Source organism: Elephantulus edwardii, unplaced genomic scaffold (genome assembly GCF_000299155.1).
Source record: "Elephantulus edwardii isolate Elephantulus edwardi_28Jun2011 unplaced genomic scaffold, EleEdw1.0 scaffold00427, whole genome shotgun sequence".
NCBI classification, from domain to species: Eukaryota; Metazoa; Chordata; class Mammalia; order Macroscelidea; family Macroscelididae; genus Elephantulus; species Elephantulus edwardii.
In genome coordinates, this window is record NW_006400177.1 from 432,225 (window position 1) to 456,361 (window position 24,137).

Below are 24,137 nucleotides of genomic sequence, written 5' to 3' on the forward strand. Positions count from 1 at the left end.
GATTGCAAAGACCATGGCCTGTATCAAGCGCACCTTAGTCTCCAGAGAGACACCGTTGCTCTTGAGTACTTTAGAGAGGTCCCTAACAGCAGAATTTCCCATTGCAATATGTTTTTTGATTTCCTGGCTGCTGATGCCAAGAGTGTTGACCATCGAGCCGAGCAAACGGAAGCTGTGAACAATCTCAATTTCTTCGCCATCCATCCTGATCCTACCAATTGGTCCAGTGGTGAGAATCTTTGTCTTCTTGACATTGAGCCTCAGTCCATACTGAAGGCTGCAGTCCTTGACCCTCTGCAGCAAGTGCATGAGGTCCTCCTCAATTTCAGCAGGCAGGGTTTTGTCATCTGCATAACGTAGATTGTTAATAGATCTTCCACCAATCCTGACGCCACACTTCTCCTCATAGAGCCCAGCCTCTCGGATAATCTGCTCATCCAACATAGTATATATTATTTTTCTTCTTCTCCTTCTTTCTCTTTTTCCCTCATGTTGTGCACCATCGAACTGGATTCGACTGGCACAGGAGAAGACTATCCCTCCTTCTCCAGTGGAGCATCTGATGGATTCAAACTTTGTACCTTTAGGATTGCAGCACACCTTCTTGCCACTTGGCCACCAGAGCTCCCTAGCACATTTTTTATTTCCTGACTGCTTCTTTCATGGATATTGATGGATAACTAAGTAAAATGTAACCACTGACAACATCACATTTTCCTCCATTTGTCATGTTGGTACATATTAGAACAATAGTGAGGATTTCTGTTTCCATTATATTGAGGTGAAATCCATACTGAAAGGTACACCGTTGACCCTCTTCGGTATGTGCCTCTAGTTCTCCTCACTTTCAGCAAGCAAGGCCGTACCATCTGCACAACTCAGGTGACTGATGAGTCCCGCTCCAATCCTGCTGCCACATTCTTCACATAGAGAGAAGCTCCTGAGGTAATTTGCTCAGCGTACAAATTGAATAGTATGAAGAAAGTATACCACCCAGATGTACACCTTCCTGATTTGAAATACTGTCATGTGCCCTTGTAGTCTGGACTATTGCTTCTTGTTCTGTGTACAGGATCCACGTGAGCACAACTGTTGCTGAATTTCCATTTTCCTCAATGTTATTAATACTTTACTATTATCCACACAGTTGAATGCCTTTGCACATCTAGTAAAATATACATAAACACCTTTTTGGTATTCTTTACCTTCAGCCAACATCCATCTGACATCAGCAATTATGTCATGCCAAAGTCTCTTCTAAATCCAACCTGAATTTCTAGCATTTTTCTATGGGTATACTGCTCCAACCATTTTTAATAACCTTCAATAATATTTTACTTAGGTGTAATATCAGTGATATTATTAAATAATTATTGTATTCTGTTGGATCACCTCTTCTGGAATATAGGTACAAATACAGCTTTCCTTAACTCGGCAATCCATACTGAAAGCTGTAGTCTTTGATATTCTGCAGAAAGCATTTCAAGTTCTCCTCAAGTTCAGCAAGCAAAGTTGTGTCATCTGCACAGCTCAGGTTGTTGAGGAGTTGTCCTACGATCCTGATGCCACAAGTTCTTCATAGAGTCCAGCTTTTCAAATGACTTGTTCAGGGTACAGACTGAACAGATATAGAGAAAGGATACGACGCTGACACACCTTTCCTGAGTTTAAACCAAGCAGTGTTCACTTGCTCTGTTTGGACAACAGCTTCTTGGACTAGACAGAGGTTTCATATGAGCATAATTAAGTGTTCTGGGATTCCCATTCTTCTCAATGTTAGCCATAGCTTGTTGTGATTTACACAGTCCAATGTCTCTGCATAGCCAATAACACACAGATAGACATTCTTTTGGTCTTCTCAGCTTGTAGCAAGGATCCATCAAATATTAACATTCCTGGTGACATGACCTCTTCTAAATCCAGCTTAAACTTCTTTCTGGCCATTCTTGGATCTACTATTAATCATATAGGTAGAGAATTTCCATATCCTATTGGATTACCTTTCTTGGGAATGGAAATAAATACAGATCTCTTCCAGTCAGCCAGGTAGCTGAGTGCTGAGCAGTTCAGGCTACATCTATTATCTGAAACATGTCAGCTGGTATTCCATCAATTCCTTGGGCCTTATTTCTTGTCAATGCCTTCAGCGCAGCTTGAAGTTCATCCTTCATTACCATTGGACCTTGACCGTATGCTGCTTCGTGAAATATTTCCATTTCGGACAATTCTTTTTGGTACAGTGACTCTGTGTGTTCCTTCCCTCTTCTTTTGATGCTTCTTAGATCATTCAAGATTTTGCCCATAGCTTCCCTAAGTGCTGTAACTAGAGGCTTTAATTTGTTCTTCAGTTCTTTCAGCTTGAGAAATGCCAAGGGGGTTTTTCCCTTTCTACTCTCCAAGTCCAGTTCTCTGCACATTCCATTATAATACTTTGCTTTGGTCTTCTCGAACTGCCCTTTGAAATCCTCTGCTGATCTATTTTACTTCAGCATCCCTTCCCTTTGTTTTGGCTTCTCAACCCTCGAGTGCAATTTTCAGAGTCTTTTCTGACGTCCATTTTGGTCTCCTCCTCTTCTGTGTCTGAAATTACCTTTTGTTCTCTTCTTGGATATCTTTGATGTTATCTCCTAACTCATATGGTCAATAATTGGCTGTTATTTGAATATAAATAATTAGAAGTCATTATTAATAGATGTTTACACGGGCATCTCCTTATTTTGGTTTGTGCTACATGAGCAAATGAAGGACCTTCATTGGGTGAAAACTTTACTCCAGTCATGTCATTAAGATCGACTGTATTTTGGGGAGGCAGCTCTTTCCTAGTCCAATGCTGAGAGTGTTCCAATGTGAGGAACTTATCTTCTGGTAGTGTCCCAGTGCTATCCCTGGGCTTCAAGACCCATCATGTGAGAACTAGACAGCATCCTGCTTCCGAGTCTGTCAGTCTGGAATTCCCTCTGCATCCTGTCCATCACTGGTGAGCCCGCCTGTACTAGTAATACCTGCGGACCAGCTCCTCACATCACAGCAACCCCCGCACCACTACAGTGTGATAACCTGGGAGATGCCAAGTGGAGTACAGAAGAAGGGCCATTTGCTCTTACTATTAACTACATTCACAAATCAGGAAGACATAATGCTGTTCATTTCCATGTAGGGATAGTTATTCTCCATAAATTAAAGAGCTCACTTCTCTCATCTAGTTAATGTGCGCTCATCCTAGCAAAATGACTCACACCAAACTGGAAAATGAATTCAGTAGTTACCAAAGATACCAAACCTGCAACTTTTGTGATCTTGAGAATCCTTACTTTCCCTTCTTAAAGGGAGAACATTTTTAAAGAAACCAAAATATGATAAACACATATAAAGCCAAAGGAAATGCAATTAGATAACTCTTAAGAATTATCTCCTTTAAAGAGCTTCAGTTGAATACTATCAGCTTTTTCTTCCTTAATTTTCCATGTTCTTGCTTCTACCCTAACACAGAAACCAAGCCAAGCCACTGTCACTGACCCAGCTCCTACTAACAGCAACACTGTGTGTCAGAACAAGGGTGTCCAGGGAAGAGTGTTGAAGAAACACCACCAGGCCTTCCTTCCACATGCCCCTAGGTGGATTCAACACTTCCATCTTCAGTTAGTAGCTGAGTATCACAACTGCTTATACTACCAAGAGAACAATGCCCTTTCAAACAAGCAAAGAACCCAACCCCACAAATTACTGATTTCCACTACTTCATCTTTTTTATATAACTAATTTTTAGAGAGCACTGATGGCTTAGTATGTAAGCAGTTGCAGTGCCAACTCAAAGGCTCTTGGTTCAAATCACCAGTTGCTCTTGGGAGAAAGATGGGCACTGTCCTCCCTCAGGACTTACAGCCTCTGAAAACGCACTGCAGGGTCATCTGGGAGTTGGCTCAGCACATAATAAGTATGTGGACTGTAAACCACTGCGGCCTTCTCATCATTTCCAATTCCTACTGCCAGTAGAAATGGAATGTTTATGATCATCTATCTACAAGGCTCGCTCATTCCTTGGTGGCTGAGAGGTAAGGAGCTGCATGGTCTACCTAAAGGTATGCAGCTTGAATCCACCAGCTGTTCTACAGGAGAAAAATGAGCAATCAACTTCCATATGATTTACTGCCTCTTAAAACACACTAGAGGGTCCGCTATGGGTCGGTTCTACCTCAATGGATTCAACTACATAAGGCTCCTAGTACACCGCGCGCACGCGCACACACACACGCGCGCGCGCGCACACACACACACACACACACACACACACTTCTCTCACTCTCTCTCTCACCCTCTGGCGGGTTTTCAGAGGCAGTTAATTTTTCTGGAAGAGACTGCCCATCATTCCCTCACGGAGAGGCTGGCAGATTTGAACCGCGTGACTTTGGAATCTCAACGCAGCTTATTGCCACTAGGCCACCAGAGCTCCCACGTATATACACCTCAATTATAACCCCTATCAACCATCTATATGAAATGAATAGCCATTCAGCATTAAAAAACGACTTGGCATGTTTTCTAGAAATCAACAGACATTGCAAATGATTCTAAATCCTACTTGGGAAAACCATTGTGCTACACACATGCTCAACCCTTTGCATGTGCTCTAGGATCTACAAAATACAAAGAATAATTCCTAGAAAGCATCATGGCAGTTTGACAAGAACGTGAGCTCTGAGCACAGGAAAATACCTAGTTTTCTTAATCTTTCTTTCCCATTCTAGGTTTCTAACAAACTTCATTGACTTCTTCCTTCAAATCCTAGCCTCTTTTCATTGATATTTAGAAATCATCTCAGTTAATGAAATTCTTAAAATTTAGAATACCTAGAAAATTTTACTTAAATTTTTTAAAATTTATTTTAATGAACATTTTACAGAGATTTTGGATTTCCCTTCATCGATTGTTGCATTTTTCTCCCCGCCCTCCCCTCCCCCTCCCCAGTTTGGTCTTCTCTTTGAAAAAAGAAAAATACCTTCATTGGTATACAATCCCCCCCCCCCCCCAGAATTGAATGTATGCCCAACTTGCTCTCAAAATTAACCACATAACTACAGCATTATTGGAAATTTGTATGAACATATTCACTGAATTCATTTACAGGAGGCTTCCATGTGCTGCATTGTGCTGGGCACGCTGGGTGAGCCCTGGACTGCACACTCCCCAGAGTGGACCCACTAGCAGCTCTGAGGGAGGAAGACGTGCAGTCCCAGGAACTCAGGGCGGAGGGCGCAGTTCTACTGGGTCCTGTAGGGTCTCACGGAGCGGTATCCACCCACAGCAGTGGACATTCTTTCTAACATCGGCCAGGAGGGCGTAAGATCTGGAATTCAAGATAATGCCTCCCTCAGATGCCCACCCTGGCCAATCACAGGGAAATACAGAGATGACTCCTCCTTCATAGCCCACCCTGGCCAATCACTGGGAACCACAGAGATGACTCCTCCCTCAGCGCCCATCCTGGTCCCTGGTATATAATCTGGAGATGCTCACTTTTTCTTACCTGTGCTATTCCAGCCATTTTAAAAAATGAAAGAGCCATAAAAAAGTTCCAGTCAGAAACAGAATTAATTTCCCGGCGGTGGCAATATATTGAAACCAGTTCTTCTATTGATGGCAGCCCTAGAACATAGCATATAATAAAAAAATTAATTTTAAAGTCATGCTGAATATTTTTAAATGTCCTAATATAACAAATATATGAAAAACAGGACAAAGCACCTATAATCCATGCAGAGAATTGCTCTAAATTTTTATCCCCAAGAGAGAATTACAGACAAAACAAGAGATTTGGCATAGTTTAAAAGGAAATGTTGAATTCAGAGGGGAAAAAGAAAAAAAATGGCTTGGCAATACCTTCAGAAATCAAATAAAAGTTATTTACCAAACACAGTAAAGTAATCCTCGAGTTTTGACATTAGGGAAACAATAATGATGCTTTTACAGGACCATCAAATGAAACAACAGTACAGTTTCATACCTTTGCGATCGGTAAGATGGGAACCCTCACCGAGCAACGGAACTGTCCGGGGCCAAAAGTAGAAGAGGGCGAGGTGGGCCACGTCTGCCAGCGGGTGACCGATGGTGGACAGCTCCCAGTCCAGGACGGCGATCACACGAGCCTGTGACATGGAGAGATTCGAACCAGCTGACTACAGGGGCCAGCCAGGAGAAGACGCTCTTAAACCACGCTGTTGGGCTGCAGTCTACCTCGTCCCCTCCATTCTACCCTACGGCTGCCTCCTGATGTCCAGTGGCAAGTGACCTTTTTCTAATTTTATTTACATGGTCTCAATCCCTCTGCGAGCTGTGGTGGCCCAGTGATAAAAAACTGTGTTGCCAATGCGAAGGTACGAGGTTTGAATCCACCAGCTATATCATGGGAGAAAGATGAGCAATTTCCTCCCATGTGATTTACTGCCTCTGAAAACCCTTTGGAGGGTCAGCCATGGTCAGCTCTGACTCCACAGCTCATAACAACACCTCCAGAAACAAGCAGAGATTGAATCAAGAGAAATTTATAAACTGTGAGTATTCATGAAAGAATTCCAATATGTGACTTTTATTTCAACAATCCATTCTATGGCTGGGTCACGTATGACTTACAGTTGTCTCACGTGGAAACTAGATACCTAACACTACACCATTAGGATGTCAGGGTACCTGCAGACAGCCCAGTGTAAACAGGCTCATCCTATGATACTAAGGGCACTGTCAGGATGTCAGCGTACCTGCAGACAGCCCAGTGAAAGCTCACCCTGTGATGCTAAGGGCACCACAAGCTACAGGGCCCTCAATGCCAACGAATGACAACAGACATTTTTTTAAGTTTGTTATTTCATGTCATAGACATAAAAAAGTTACATACAAAAAAAAATGCTCTTTGTTTTGTGAATACAAACCCCATCATTACATAACAGCATGATGAAAGAATCATATTATTTGAAAGCAAGCAAGTCTTTAGCTGTCACATTGCTCCTTAGCACTTTGGAGACATCCTTGGCAGCACCAAGGCAGAGTGCACTTTGATCCCGGATTGCCACTGCTACTGTGGCTCTGAGTTAGAGGACACCATGGACAACGTCAGTCTTTTCTCCTTCTGTCATGACGTCGCCTATTGGTCCTGTGAAGAGGAATCCTGTCTTCTTGATGTTGAGGTACAACCCATATTGAAGGCTGGTGTCCTTGATCGTCTGCAGCAATCCCCTTTAAGCACGGTTGTGTGATCTGCACCATGCAGGCTGCTGATGCGTTTTCCTCTGATCCTGATGTCACATTCGTCTTCATATACCCCAGCTTTTCTACACAAAGTTGTACTGTATAAGTTGTCCCAGACCCAGTTAACTTAGTTTCACACTTTATTATGCAGCAAAAATATAATGACGCAAGGAGAAGGTTGGAGACAGGTGAGGTCGACAAGGCGTGACAGAAGTCAAGCCCAGGAGCCTTCATCAGTCTTACATTAACTTACAAATACCCACACTCAACACAGGATTAGTTCAACTGATGTCAGAAAGAATAGTTTTTAAAATGACCAGCTATTTCCTTATGACTCAGGGTGAAGTCTCTCTCAGGGAGGAGTGATAGGGAATGGCAAAGGATACACTGACAAAGAAGATAAATCAGAACTGGCTTTGACAAGCACTGTGGCATTTGGACAAGAACAAACTGGGAGGAGGGTAGAGAGAATAGTGCAACAATGAATGAGTGGAAGCCCAAAATCTCTGTAAATGTTTATGAAAATTAATAAAATATAATTATAGAAAAAAAAAAAGAGTTAACTTGAGAGCAGCTAACAGCAACAAAATGTTTCTAATATAACAAAAAAAAAAAATAAAAAATAAAATAAAATGACCAGCTAATACCATATGGCCCAAGCAGGGTAAGACGTCAGTGAAGACAGGGTCAGATGTCAGTGAAAATGAAGATATCCAGGGAAGACGGGGTAAGACATCAGTGATGGCACAAGAAGCTTCCAGATTCTGAAGAACCGAGCCGTCAGACTGCACCTCTCGGGGGAGGTGTGAAGAATGAAATAGAAGGTGAGGTGGTTAAAGATAAGGACATTGGCCTGTCCCAAGCAGAAGTAGGTGCAGAGGAGACAGAATTGTGCAGAGCTGCAAGTCTGAGGACTTGAATGTAAAACCTGGTTCATAACTAAAGATTATCTTTGTAAAAAAATTCTGAAGTGAAAATGTCAGGAAGAAAATCTTCATCTTTTCTAGCTATAAAATTAAATTATGTATTTTTTCCAACTATACTCACATTTTTAGAGACACTAAAGAAATTAAAAATAAGATAAAACTACAAATATTTTGCATAAATATTTTTTTCTATAAGCTAATACAGTAAGCCTTACAAACCCAGAGCTTTGTAAGGCAGAAATCTGTGAAAGAAAGAAAATTCCAATGTGTTCCACTAAAAATGACAGGAAAGCAGGAAGACTGTCCCTGTCCATGTCGCCAAACTTGCGAGATGCAGAGAACAAGACTGTTCTGGTGGGTTCCAGCTCTCACGGCATCAGGCTGGACAGAGGGGCTCGGAAGTGTCATCTTTTACACTGGACACCAGTTACTCACTGCAGAAGAAATAACTATGGAATTACATGCTGAATATAAAAATTACATGTTTGTTTTTTAAGTTAAAGTGATAATAAATAGATTTTTAATAAGTTCCAAAATTTAAAAAACAAGAAACTTCACATGGTTCATATTTATATTTGGACAAATTAGCAATATTTTCTAAGTGTAAAACTGGATTTCTTTTCATTTTCCTTGAGTGAAAGTGTATAAATTATATTGCATTTTCATGCAATAATTTACAGACATATGGTTTTATAACGATTACAACTAATTAATGTAATTAATGACAATGTTTAATCAATAGCTTACTGTTCATAGTTTGGATTCTTTTTGAGATGTTGTGATACTCAATCCTCATTCAGACATGCTTCAAATACTTCCCATAAGTAACTGGGAGGCTCTGAAGATAAGACACTGAGTGAGTGACCTGCTTCTGGTTTGCTTTCTCTTTAGTCAGGATTACTGGCCAACCCCACAGATTCCCAGAAATTTTATCATTCAAAGCGGGTTGTGCTTTATTTCTTAATGGTTGCTATATTTTCTAGTGATAAAAAGAAGACATACTTGTTTTTAAAACAAAAAACACCCTCAAACGTCAAATTATAAATATTACGGAAATGAGCAATTGTTAAGTCTCCTATTACTTCATTCCCTACACCTAATGTTTACCTTTTAAGACATATTCTGAAAGATTTATTTTTGCCATATTGCTTTTCTGAAGACTGAGATGACCGCTATTTGGGGGCTGCCTCAGGGGCATCTTGGTGACTAATACACAAAACTTTTACAAATTCTTTTGAGTCCAGCAATATTTCAATATAAAAAGTAAGAATAAAAAAATGAGACAACTGGATATCATTTTACTAAAAATATAAGAATCATACTTCACACCATATTAAAAAAAAACCCTACAACTCTGGATGGATCAAAGGCTTAAATTTAAAACGTTGAAGCATAAAGATCATCACAGAAAAAAAATATGGACAAACTGAAGACCCTAAACCATAGAAGCTAAGTCTACAGCTGAGACCTTCAGAAAATGAAACCTTTATGTTACAAGAGAGCCTACAGACTAGGGGGAAATTTGGAAATTACATATCTAATAGGAGACTACCAAGCCAGACATTCCTCTAGGTCATATAGCCCTGGTGTGCAAGTTGCTGTACCGCGGTCACTTGTGGTTGCTGTGAGGCTGAACACTGTGACACTGATGTGTCAAATGCATTAATGGCTGGTTACCCAATGCGGACAGAGAGTGGGGTGGAGCTCCCCGATTAAAACAAGCTTGGAAGGAGGAGTGGCATCCACTTCTATAATGGCTTGCCTCTGGAAACCCTATGAACCTGGAGAGAGGATGACAGGCACCCAAGCATTAAGGACTCTCCTTCATAGGGTCGCTATGAGTCGCCTGCGACTCGACGGCACTTAACAACAACAATAGGAGACTAATTGCTAAAACTTTTAGAAAACTTAAACATTTCAACAACATCGGCCAAAAAATCCCCCAAACTGCAAACAACAAATGAGCAGAGGATATGAACAGACACTGCAGCAGAAGACATTCAGACGGAGGCAAGGATTCTGAATACGGGCTCAATTCTGCTCACTTGAAAGTATAAATGTCTTGGATTTTCCAAGGTTAAAAATGTAAATTATTTTTCCTAATAAAATTAGAATAAAAATTACCTGGACCCCCTGACAAAAGGCTGCAGACGTCACGTATAAGAGGTGTGTGCGGGTACTGAGCGGTTGGCCACTGCTGGTGGCCCGGTGACCTTCCAGCAGTGATACTCAGCCGCCCTGTGGCTCCTCTGGGGGGTCTCAGTCAGTGGTGGGGTGTCTAACTGTGCATAACCAGGAGTGCACACATTAATTATACAGACAAGATTTCAAACCTAAACTCACTTCTCTAGGAAAAAAATTCTGTCCTGCTGACGAATGTGCTCACTCATTTTACATTATCTGGACTTTGGTGTTTGAGCTACCTGATTAATTCTGGCAGCAATGTGACTGATAACAGTATTCTTGTTCCCATTTCTGTGGGGAAAAGGTGTGAAAAGCAGCAAATGAGTAAGTTAAGTTAGAGTTAACTCTTCGTCTCTAAGACATCTGAAAATCTGGAGAAGACTAAAGTCAATTTCCCACTAGGATATGGGACTCTGAGAACTTTACATTGTTCTCAGCACAGGTTTCCCTAAAGGCAGCACTTACCCCCAAAGTGGCCAGCACTTGGAAACTGGTCTTAGGGGGCCAGCTCCCTGCACTAGTAAGTGACCAGGACTGATTTCCTAATGACCCTACAAGGATCCTCAACTGCAGAGCTAGAAAGGTGACAGGAGGGCCCCTTCAGTGCTCAGATACAACACTCAGGCCACATCACACCTGCTCAGAGCATGTGACGTACCTCTTTAGGGTGAAAAACCATGTTATCCAGTTTGAAATCCCCATGAATCAAGCACTCTTCCTTGTCATTCTCTGGTAGGTTTTTCGCTAGCCAGTCAGACAGCTGATCCATGGCGGGGATGTGCTGATGAGCGGCGGCCTGGTACTGCTTGGTCCAGGTTGAGACCTAATGATGAAGAAGACAGTGTGCAGAGGTGGGGCATGAGGCCACGATCCTATATTCAAAACACTTCAGTGACAGCCACTTACTCTGACTTCCAAAGGCCAGTTAGCAACTATCAGCTTCTTCGTAGCTGGCTCCATTTTACACACCCAGATTTTTTATCAGGAAAAAAGACAAATAAAAGGACTAGAGGGACAAGAAGAGACAAAGGTTCTAGTCTTTTCCCTGCAACTATTCCATGGCAGAAAAAAGAAATAATGTGTGCTCACACAGAGACACAGAATATTTCTGGAAGGGTCACATGAAGAAAGAAAATCCTAAAAAAGAGTGGCAGAAGAATCTCCAGCTGCCACCTTGATTTGAGGGCCCTTTCCTATTACTCCCAGGGTCTTCTGATGCTTTACTCAGACAGAAGTGGGAAGACTGCCCAGTGCTCTTCATAAACAAATCAGCCACCCACCAGGGCCACATTGTCTGCCCCTCTGTTCATCACTCTGTGGAGTCTGAGATGGTGTCAAGGACTAACATCTGCCTCCTCACCCACAGACAGGAGTCTGGGACGTGACCTCGGAGTGACGACCTCAAAACACCAGCCACTGAAACCACATCAGCCACAGCTCTACTCTGTGGGGTGGGCATGTCCGAATCTCCTCTGTGGCAAGGAGTGCTCTCTCATACAGACCCGGGCTGAAAGTTCATGCAAGCTGGCTGGTGGTACATCATTTAATCCTCATTTAAGCCTCAGTTTCCTCATTTACAAAAGGGAGTAAGTAGAATATCCACATCTGATGATTATTTGGAAAGATAAAGAGGTCCACCTCACAAGGCACGTTATATAAACTGAGTACACCCCCAATCTCCGTCCCCTTCTCCCCTCAGCCTTCCCAAACCCCCACATGACTAGATGATGGGGGCAGGACTCCAGACACACCTGGGCGGGGGCTCCCGTGAGGTGGAGGGCTCGGCGTCCTTCCTCACCACCTAAGTGTCACTCCCTCAAACACTCGCTGTGAGACGAGCTCTCCCAGGACCTTCTCATGACTAACAAGGGCCCATCGCCTCCACGCTCGGAATGACACACTCTTGTGATGACTTCCAAGAAATGAAGCAGCCGGCTAGAGCGTAGCGTTTGAACCCAAACACCCACTATGTTATTCCCAACCACCAGAGTGCTGAGAAGGCAGCACTCCCCACAACCTGAGAACGCAGCACTCTGTAGATGGTTACCTGCCTCTTGCAGTAACCAGCTCCTCGGCCATAGTCCTCCAGGTGTAGTGACCGCACGCTCAGGGCATGCAGCTGGGCCAGGGTCTCCATCATGGCAACATAGATGGCTGTGCGCTCTGCTGGGCTAAGTTCAGGAAGTGTGAAGTCACGGAAGATTCTCCCCTGTGAAAGGGAGGATGATCCAAAATTAACAACATTTTGCACCAGTCAACTCCATGAGAGATCAATGCACACATCCACACCCCTATGTAAATACGTTCTATATGCTTTGTCTGTGCACTACCTAGAGCCTAGAGGAAGCTCTGGTGGCCAGCGGGAAGGAGCCACACCACCAACTCAAAGGCACGTGGCTCTAACCCAGCCACTGCTCTGCACGAGAAAGATGGCCATCTCCTCCTTTGTGATGTTGTTGTTGTTAGGTGCCCTCGCGTTGAATACAACTCAAAACAATCCTATGAACAACCGATCTGAACACTGTCTTATCTGTGTCAACCTCACAATCTCTGACACACGCAAGCCCATTGCTGCAGTCACTGTGTCAAACAACCTGGCTGGGAATCTTCCTCTATTTCGCCATCCACCTTCCCAAGCATGATGTCCATCTCCAGTGAATGGTCTTCCTAGCAACATGGCCAAAGTCTGTGAGATGAAGCTGTGCCCCCAAGGAGCGCTCTGGGTGCACCTGCTGCAAGGCGTATCTGCTTGTTCTCTTGGCCATCTGTGGATACGCAGCACTCTTCTTCATCACTCCAGTTCAAAGGCATTTTTTTCCTGTCATCCTTATTCATTGTCTAGATCTCAGCTGTATAACAAGTGACTGAAAAGACCATGGTCTGACTATGGAGTACCTTAGACCTGAAACTAACATTATTATTATTTCTCAATAATTTGGAGTAGTCCCTGGTGGCAGACTTTTTCCACTGCAATACATCTCTTTGATATCTTTTTAAACATTTTATTTCTTTTCCATGTTGGCTTACAAAGTCTGTATACATTTTGTTTCACACTATTCTTCATTCCTACGGTGCATCATACAATCATTCCCATGCATTATGTTTCAGAAAATCAATCACCATTGGACCTTGCCCATGTTTATCCAGTCTTTTCAAGTCACACTGGATCACAAGAGCATGGAAACAGCAGAAATGTCCAACTACAACTGAATGGATTGAGAAATTGTGGTACATTCACACAATGGAATACTAGGCAGCACTCAGGAGCAACAATTTTGAAAAACAGACCATAACTTGGGAGAGTTAGGAGAGCATTATGCTGACTAACTCAGTATTACAAGGACAAATACTGCAGAAGACCATTATTGTAAAAATAGAAGGATAACTCTTTGATCTCTTGATTGCTAATACCAAGTGTATAGATTGTGGATCCAAGTAAGATGAAGTCATTGACAGTTTCAATCTTTTTTTTCCATTTATCATGATTATGTTGCCTATTGGTTCAGGGACGAGATTTTGTTTTGTTTTATTTTCTTGATGTTGAGATGCCATCTGTATTGAAGGCTATAGTCTTTGATCCTCTGCAGCAAGCACTTCCAGTCCTCACTTTAAGCAAGTAATGTGACATCTGCATAATGAAGGTTACTGATGAGTCTTCCTCCAATCCTGATCCACATTCTTCTTCATAGTATCCAGCTTCTTGAATATTTTGCTCAGCATACAGACTGAACAGGTTTGGAGAAAGGATACAGGCCTGTCTCACACCTTTCCTAATTTTAAACCATTCTGTGTTCCCTTGCTCTGTTTGCATAAAAAAACAGAGCTTCCTGGTCTAGGTATAGGTTTTGTATAAACACAATTAAGTGTTCTGAGATTCCCATTCTTCTCAATGTTAGCCATAGTTTGTTATGATCCACACAGTCAAATGCCTTTACATAATCGATAAAGCAGAAACAGACATTCTTCTGGTATTCTTTGCTTTCAGCCATGATCCATCTGACATCAGCAACGATATCCCTGATGCTATGACAGCTTCTAAATCCTGCTTGAATTTTTGGCAGTTCCTTTTTTATGTACTGTTCTGGCCATTTAAAAATGATCTTCAACAGTATCTTGCTCTCATGTGATATTAATGATGTTGTTTGATAATTTTCATATTCTATTGAACCACCTTTCTTGGGAATGGGAGCAAATATGGATCTCCTCCAGTCAGCCAGCCAGAGATCTGCCCTCCAAATTTCCTGGCATAGGCTGACGAGAATGTCCAGGGCTCTGTCTGTCATTCGAAACTTTCCAATTGGTGTCCCATTGATTCCTGAGGCCTTATTTTTTTTGTCAATGCCTTCAATGTAGCTTGAATTTCTTCCTTAATAACTAATGGCTCTTGATCACCTGGTACTTCCTGAAATATTTCAGTGTCAGCCAATTCCTTTTGGTACAGTGCTTCTGGGTACTCCCTGCATCTTCTTTTGATGCTCCCTGGGTCATTCAAGATTTTGCTCATAGGATCCCTAACTCTTGCAACTCAAGGCTTGGATTTTTTTTTTTTCAGCCCTTTTAGCTTGAGAAATGCCGAGCAAGTTCTTTCCTTTTTATTCTCCAATTCTAGATCTCTGCATATTCCATTATAAGACTTTGCTATGTCATCTCAAGCTTGCCTTTGAAATTTTCTGTTCAGCTCATTTCCTTCTGCATCTTTTCTCTTTGTTTGGATTCTTGGGGCTTTAGTGCCATTTTTTTCTGACATCTATTTTGGTTTTTTTTCTTTCTCCTATGCTTTTGAAATGATAATTTTTGCTGCCTTCATGAATGAGATCCTTGATATCATCCCACAGCTCTTCTGGTCTTTGAGACTTGTATTCAGTGCCTCAAACCTATTCTTAAGATAATTTTTAAATTCAGGTGGGAACAACTTAAGATCATATTTTAGTTCTTGAGGACTTGTTTTCATTTTCTTCAGCCTCAATTTGAACTTGCACATGAGCTGACTGGTTCTACAGTCAGCATCTGGCATTGTTTTGACTGCTGGGATTGAGCTTCTCCAACAATTCCTTCACAGATACAGTCAATCTGATTCCTATGCAGTCTATCTGGTGACGTCTATGTGTAAAGTTACTGTCTGCATGTTTTTGAAAAGGTATTTCTAATGAGTAAATCGTTGATTGTACAAAATTCAATTGTCCTATTTCTGGTCTCCTTTCTGTCACGAAGTCCTCACTTTCCAACTACCAATTCTTCATCACTGCTTCCAACTTTTGTATCCAGACACCAGTTATCATTAACACATTTTAATTACGTTTGATCAATTTCAGACTACCACATTTGAACTTAAGTGATGAACTTAAAGATCATAAATTCTCAAGGTAGATTTGGCAAGAGCTTTTTTTAAACAATCACTTGACAATTTCTGGTTCTCAGTGGCGTGGTCTTCCCCCGGCATCCCTTGCCCCCACCTCCAGTCCAGAGGAGGGTTTGCTGCCTGAACCTGCAGCACATTACTGACCCCTAGAGACAATTGCGAGAATAGCTCAAGAAGCCCTAAGTAGGGAAGGGTTCCTGCTCTCTCTATTCCATCATTCTTACATATTTGGGTTGAAGTTAAGACAAAAGTTCAAGCTTTTGCAAAGCTCTCTAGTCATCTAAAAGGTTGAATAAGAAATTCCATTACTTAGCAAAATCTCACCACAAAATTTATGTGGCTCACGTACTTTGGGCATGTTGTCAGAAGGGGCCAGTTTTGGGGAAAAAAATCATTATGCTGGGAAAGGTGGAGGATGAGAGGAAGAGAGGAAGACCCTCAATGAGACAGACGGACAGCCTGTGGCTGGAGCACATCAGGCGTGGCTGGAGCACATCAAGGGGGTGAGGATGGCACATCTCTGCTGTTCACAGGGTTGCTGTGAGTCACAGTTGACTCTATGGGGGTCTCACACCACCACCACCTTGTGGTCTAGGAGACTAAGTGCTAGTCTGCTAATCAAAATGTCTATAGTTCAAATCCCCCAGCCACTCTGCCTGAGAAAATGAAGGTGTTTTCCTCCTGTGAAAAAACCTGATGAGACTGTAACTGACTCACCTGTAACAAGCTGGTTTTGTTTGGCTTAATTTTAGCTACATATTGAAAAATCAAGGCCCTGTGAAGGTCAGACTAAATGCTAACTTACCTGCACATGTTCCATGACATAAAATTCTGTCCCAATAACGGAGACATCGCTGCAGTACAGCAAAGGCTGTGGGACAGGAAAGCCAGCTGAATACAAGGCTTTCTGGACCTTAAATTCTCTGTCAATCTAAATGGGAATATGGATTATTAACAATTAGAAACATATATTCAAAAAGCCCAGAAATAAACGCTAACACAAACATCACATATTACTAATTTGCTTTCAAGTATTCTTAGTTGTATCACTATTAAGCCAGAGCTGACCAAGTGAGTTTTCCAGGTGGATCAATAACTCAGCAACCTTGCTCCCTGTCAGAGGCTTCCCCACAGTGCACGTCCTCAGCAACCCCAAAGTGTGCTCATGTTACGTCTGCCAGGATGGCTTCTTCCAGAGGTGCATCTCCCCAAACTCATAACCACATGAAAGCTGCCTCAGCTTCTCTGCTCAGACAGGCCTCAAATTCACACTGTTCTAAGGACACCTTACTATAATAAATGATGTTTCAAGTAATTTTTTAAAAACCCACTCACAATTCCCAGGTTTCCTTACTCTGTGCTGTGTTCATATCAAAGGTGAACCACTGCTGTTAGGAGGCAGAAAAAGCACTGGCAGGAAGAGGAGGTTCAGGGCCCTCCAGGAGCACCAGGTTCCTGGGGTGGGCGTTAACAGGATGCCAGTGATCTTGGTTTTAGATAGTTTATCACTACAATTCAAGTGGTTGGCCCGTTATGTAATTTTACATATCACCATGGACTCGCTCTGATCAGCATGGGTGGCCGAAGGGTCCAGTTATTTCTGGAAGTTCTGACAAAAGCAAGTTCTATCTATATCTTTCAGACTGTAGGGCCAGGTCCAGACAACACCTCAAGGACCTACCCCTCACACTCCGGCCTGGTCTGAAGGGTTAGTGGGATGTCCTCTGGACTGTGTTTGCTCTCTCTGCACGGACACACAGGACAATACAGAACCTCAAATGGACAAAGTGGATTTCATGACTAGTCATGTGACTGAGAGGCTGGAGGGCAAAGGAGATCCACCGACGATTTAGAAATCTCACATGGAGTAAGACATCTTTATGTGTATTAATATAATTGGCAAAGATGCTTAACTTATCTACAAGGTTAGGTTCCAAATACCAGACTGTTATACAAAAATCAATGTTATGTGCAAATAAAAGATGACCACATCAGATCACAAGTTCAAGAGGGACCATATCACCCCCTAACAGCCAAAGGCTGAACTTGATGGCCCATCAGGCTGACCTAGAACCTTCACCCTCAAGACTCCCGCCGCATGCCTTGGCCAGGTGTCTATTGTTCACGCACAGAACAGCACACAGCAGATGCTCTCACTGTTACTTAAATGTGAAGCTGCATGCTGATGGGTGGGTGAGGAGGAGCAAGGAGGGGGCATGACAGGGGAGCGAGGAGAGGTATGACAAAGACCCATCTCTTACCACAACAAGAATTTGTATTATTATTGTACCACTGAGTCAGAGCCAACTCATAGCTGACCCTCTGGCAGGTTTTCAGAGGCAGTTAATTGCACGGGAGGAGATTGTCCATCCTTCTCCCACGGAGCAGCTGGTGGCCTAGAACCTCATGCCTTTGGGACTACAGTGCAGCTTCTTGCCACCAGAGTTCTCTTACAAGAAGAATAGATTTTAAAAGCCCCTACTAACTCCGTGGGCCACACAACTGGTGCTGGGAAGGAGAAATGGTGGTGAGGAAGGGAAAGGGGGTGAAGCTGGCAGAGCGCGAAAGTCTTCTGTCATGCAGGTTTTGGAGAAACGAAGGGAGCGGAAACAAATTGCCGTTTCCCAGCCACGCCATGTGGAGAAGGTGAAGCAGAAGCTTCCTAATGCTCTCAAACATAAACATCCAGGTGATTCCATGACCTGGATGCAACTCAGAAACAGAAAGGATGCCAGAACACAAAGAATCTGCCTTCCCATCATTTGCCCTATTGCCCACACCCCTCGGAGGTCCTTCCTGTGGAGATGGGCCTGGAAGGTAGGTGTTAGATGAGATTCAGAAACAAAACAAAATCTCACAAAACTCAGGAGCCATCAGGCAGATTCCCATGGATGTAGACCCTCCATTGATCAGAGCAAAACTGGACTCCAGAGGGCTGCAGGGATGTTTATTCTTCCAGAACCTGAAGCACTTGTTGCAAAAAGTCAAGGACTGTAGTCTGCAATATGGATTGAAGCTCAACATCAAGAAGACAAAGATTCTCACCACTGGACCAAGTGGCAGCATCATGATGGTTGGAGAAGAGATTGAGGTTGTTAACAATTTGAGCTTACTCATCTCCACAATCAACTCTTCGGCAGCAGCAGTCAGAAAATGAAAAGACTATATTGCATGGGGGAAATCTGCTGTCAGGGACCTCTCAAGAGTGTTAAAGAGCAACGATGTCAGTCTAGAGACTAAGGTGTGGCTGATCCAGGCCATGGTCTTCACAATTACTTGCTATGCATCAGAAAGCTGGACAATGGCGGGGGGGAAATGACAGAAGAAGAATTGATGGCATTGAGTTTTGGTGCTAGAGGAGAGTCTTGAACATACCATGGGCCACCAAAAGAACAAATAGGTCTGTCTTGGAGAAAGTGAACCAAGCTGCACCTTGGAGGCTAGGATTTTGAAGCTCTGTCTCACATACTTTGGGCATGTTGCCAGGAGGGACCAGTCCTTGGAGAAGGACGTCATGCTTGGAAGGATGGAGGGACAGCGCAGGAGGGGAAGACCCCAGATGAGATGGAATGACACAGTAAACGGAGTAATGGGGTTAGGTGTGTCTGAGACAGTGAGATTGGCTCAGGATAGACCAGCATTCAGAGCTACTGTACATAGGGGCACAATGAATTGCAGGTGACTCAGTGACATATTACAACAACAGCAACAAAGTGAAAAACAGCATCAATGAGCAGGCCTGCAAATTCCCTCTGAATGGTCACACTACCGGTCAACTATACAGGACAGTCTTAAACCCACAAAGCACTGGCCGGAGATTTCACCTCCAAATACTTTCTAAAAATGAAAAGTGAAATTTTACAAATCAAGAGAAATACTAACCTTGTTAAGAGGATAATGCATTTTCTGTTTGTGGTCATGAAAGGAATCCCTTTTAAAGACAATTACTACATGTAACACCAGCACGTTCAGGGCCGCGTCTGCCATACCTTGTGCGCCTTCGGGAGCAGTGCGCCTGGTGGCTTCTTCCTGAGCACATAGGCCCGGGTGCCCTTCTTCAGATGAAAGGTGGGATTGGACTGTCCTAATCTAGGTAAGAGCAGAGAAGAGTCAATTACAAACACACTTTTTCCATCTTCCTCAAGCTCTGCTGTAAGTCAGAAGGAACATGACATGAAAACAAGCCATGTCAGGGATGGAAGATGACAAGGGCTGCAGCCCACAGCAGGCATTTCTGACGGTAACTGTAAAAATAGCAAGGACGGCGAGGAGACGGCCAAGCCTGACCTCTGATAGCTCCACAGGGGGGACTGTCCCATCAACAGCATCCACAGCACAAAACCAATTCCCATAAGGGCAGACATGTCCCCCACATTCTCACACCTATTTAGACTAATTCTCCTTCCTGCCTGCCCTACGAGGTCTGGGATTCACTGCAATCGCTTCGCTGATCACAAAGAACCATACTTGCTTTCATGAGGTTTGCCAGGGACCTTAACAGGATTCAGTCCAGGCTGGCCACAGGGCACAATCTCTCAATCAGCACAGCTTTGAAAGTGCGCTCATGGCTCTTCACCTCACAGCTTTAGGTCAGGATTACATAATTAGCAGGACAAAGCTCTGTTCCTGCCAATTCTGGCATTTCCCCAGCAGTCCTCCAGCAAGCTTGAGCAAGGGCCCCGTTTTGGTTCCGTGGGACAGCAGTCCCAGGTCAGCTCTGTCTCACGCTGGGTCTCTGGCTCTCTGCTCTGGTTGCTGCCGCTGCTCCTGCAGGCCCCTCACAGCGGTGCAGGAATCTCTGGCCCCAAGGGACGCATGCTGCATTCTCTCCTGCTTCTTTGCTAGGGGTGAATTTCTGTTGCTGAATACACTCAATTTAATAGCAAGATTAGCCAATCTTCTTCTGGGAACCCTAAACCCTATTTGCATGATCCCATACATTCATGTGGCAAAGTCAAAGTCAATGGCTAAAAAGGCCATTTTGAACAATAAATCCTAGACACCACAATAATAATGGTGACAACAGACTGTCAGTGAATGACAAGCAGAAGAGAGGGTCCCCTCCTCTAAAATATATGTGTATTACTGGAAACACCCCTCAAAAAAAGGCTACAGCCTCCCAGGCAACAAAAACAGGCAGGAGACAGGCTGGTGACCAGCAAACAGGTAGAGGATGGATGCAGAGAGGGCTGGGTGAACACTCCACTATCTGCCCTGAGTGTGTGACCAACGCCCAGCGCTCAGTGACCACAGCTCTCCACAGGGGGGTTCTCGAACCAGATGTGACCACAGCTCCCACCAAACACAGCTTTCCACAGGGGGGTCCTCACACCAGCTGTGACCACACCTCCCACCAAGCACAGCTCTCCACAGGGGTGTTCTCACACCAGATGTGAACACTCTCTCCACAGGAGAGTTCTCGCACCAAAAGTGACCACAGCTTTCCACAGGGGGGTTCTCACACCAGAAGTGACCGCAGCTCCTACCAAGCACAGTTCTCACACCAGATGTGACCACATCTTCCACTGAGCTCAGCTCCACTGATGAGTTCTTGCACTAGATGTGACCATGTCTTCCACTGAGCTCAGCGCCACAAATGAGTTCTCACACCAGATGCGACCACAGCTCTCCATAGATGAGTTTTCACACTAGTTGCGACCACAGCTCTCCATGGATGAATACTCACATCAGATGTGACCACATCTCCTACCAAGCACAACCCTCCACAGGGAAGTTTTCACACCTGAAGGACCACGGCTCTCCACAGGGGAGCTGTCACACAGAGAGGTCTCAAAAGCATCTGGACCAGGGCAGCACAGCAGACCCAGGCATCTCACAGGTGTCAGGTACCAGCTCTCCCTACTAGGGGACATACATTTGCACAGGGACTACACGAATACACTCCAGTTTCCAATATTATCAATCTGGAGCCTTACTTAGGGAACTCTGATGGGATACTGCTAAGAAGCCACACTGCAATCCTAAAAGCATATGATTCGAGTCTAGCAGCTGCTCTACAGGAAAAAGGTGGTCTATCTCTTGTGTAATTAAACTGCCTCTGTAACCTCCTGGAGGTTCAGCTATGAACTGGCTCTGACTCAGCAGTAAACAACAACAGTACCTTATTTACAACAGATAATTAAGAACCACTCAACTCTTGAAGAATCCAACAGCATGGAGGCAAGGCCCCACATTAAGCAAACAGAAGGATCAATCCTTGGCATAAGAAGTACTAGGAAGAAATGACAAAAAGATTTGACATGCTTACAAGTAATATTATCTGAGTGATTTATGGGGGGAACTTCAACCATAAAAATAACAAAAATGAGCTACGACGATTGTGATCAGAGTTCTTGGCAGTAGGAGGAGGTGAGGGCAGGGGGCAAGCTAACATAATTCATCCCACTCCCAAATCAAGAGGTGATCTAGAGAGCAAAATAGATGCCAATGAAGATCAAATGAGTACACTAACATCATGTGAGATCGTTTCTCCAAACACTGAGCAAAGAAAGCAAAAAAGTGGAAAAGCACACAGAAAAGTTAAAAAATTAAAAAGTTGCAGATGGATGTACTTTGGCAGAAGCTGGGAGGACACTTTTTAACCCATTCTGGAATCTACGTTATGCTCAGAAATTGTCACATCCCCAAAGCAAGGATGACTCTTGTGATTCAGGGAACTCTGTGCTGTGGTCTAAGCTGCGCTGTGCTGGGAACCAAAAGGCCACACAATCTAGTGTCTTGAATTCATAAGCAACTGAGGTAGAAAATGGACAGCCTCCTTGCTTTACCATTTATATCCCTGGACACCTAATGGTCAAGTAAACGGAAGTCGTTGGCAACTTCAACCACTGTAACATGATGCTGCCTACTGGCCCATTTATGAAGAATTTTTTTTTTAATGTTGAGATGTGACCCATTTTGAAGGCTGCAGTCCTTAATCTATATTAGTACAGCACATCTACTTTACTTTCTGCGAAGAAGGTTGTCATTTCCATAAAGCCATTTGTTGATGAGTCTTCCTCCAATCTTGATGCCATATTCATCTTCACATAGTCCATGGGGTGTCAGAACCCCTGAAAAATGGCTTTTCTAGCCCTTGTATTAGCCCCCATTAGGGGCATCATCTCCAGCTACCTTAACTGAGGACACATGGTCTTGCAAATCATCAATAGCTGTGGGGATAATATAAGAGAGTGCTTTCCACACTGAAAAACAGTGATGGTGGTGGTGGAGAGATCGTGAAGACACAGTGAGAGACGGCACTGTGACAATGCTCTGAGATAAACCAGAAGAACCAAGCACAATGTAAGGTTCTGCTTACTTGTTGCGGAATGTTGGGAAGGAAGGGAGGGCTTCTGGGCAGGAAAGAGCACCTAAGCTCCAGATAAGTGCAAGCCTCCCAGCGGCCTTTAATAGTAGAGAAAGCTCCCCTGTGTTTGGCTTTAACAGCTTGAGAAAGCTTGCCACCTGGGAAGACAGCTGCCACGTCTGTTGAGGTGGGATTGGTCTGCATAAGGCCGAAGTTCTCCTAACCAATCTGCATGTCTCACATCTGCAAGCCCACCCTATCCTGTCTTCCTGTTTACATGATTGTATGTAAGTGCGCTGCAGACCCCAATAAAATTGAGCTGGATGGACTCTCTGGTCCTCCCCTGGAGTGGTGTCGTGCTTACCCCATCAGGGTGTCGCTGTTAAGCTGCTGGTGAACTGACAGTGACACTTACTGGATGACTGAAGGAAGAGCTGACTTATAATTGTTCTAGGATAAAGGCCAGTTAAATGTTTTACCTGCTGGATAACTGGAGGGAAAGCTGACTTATAACTGCTTTGAGATAAAGTTTGCTGGATGATTGAGGAAATCAGAGGCTTCTGTAGTTGTGCTGCTGAACTGAACCTGGACATTCACTAATGAATTCACTAAGGAATTGTGACTGGCTGTTAATCAGGCTTTGGTCTACTGGACTTGTATTGGAGATATTCTTTGCCTCCTCCACTCCTCATCCTATCCCCCTAATAAACTCCACAAATGTCAGTAAAATCTGCGAGTCAATTTGCAACAAACAATGGATTGCTAGAAATAGGTGCAGGAATATGTGAGGTGGCATGTCTGACCATTTAGTTATTTGTATGTTACTGTTGTTGTTGACTGCCACCAAGCCAAGCACAACTGATAGTGACCATCTGAACAGAAGGCCTGAAGCTTTTCTGTAACTATCGTCATTTAGTAAAAGTTCATAGAGCTTCCAGAGGCATACTGTTTAGGAAGGAGCTGCCAGTCCTGCTATGGACGACTGGGACAGTTCCCCTTTATGAAGCAGGTACAATTCAGACTAAGCCACTCTCACGCTGCAACTTCTCCTTTTGCAGTCTGGCTTCTGGAATTATTCACTCAGCATACAGAATTAACAAGCATTGTACAGAGGATACAA

At 43.6% G+C, this 24,137-nt stretch overlaps 1 protein-coding gene across 1 annotated transcript in view; it reads right to left on the reverse strand.

Moving 5' to 3' along the window:
* Positions 1 to 24,137, reverse strand: part of ACAD11 (acyl-CoA dehydrogenase family, member 11) — a 97,523-nt gene that overhangs the window by 67,982 nt on the left and 5,404 nt on the right. The window contains exons 2-7 of the mRNA XM_006902550.1: positions 19,698 to 19,797; positions 16,514 to 16,639; positions 12,397 to 12,558; positions 11,008 to 11,172; positions 6,002 to 6,143; positions 5,525 to 5,643 (exon numbers count right to left, since the gene is read on the reverse strand). Of these exons, the coding sequence (XP_006902612.1) occupies positions 5,525 to 5,643; positions 6,002 to 6,143; positions 11,008 to 11,172; positions 12,397 to 12,558; positions 16,514 to 16,639; positions 19,698 to 19,797 (814 nt within the window). The remainder of the gene's footprint in view (positions 1 to 5,524; positions 5,644 to 6,001; positions 6,144 to 11,007; positions 11,173 to 12,396; positions 12,559 to 16,513; positions 16,640 to 19,697; positions 19,798 to 24,137) is intronic.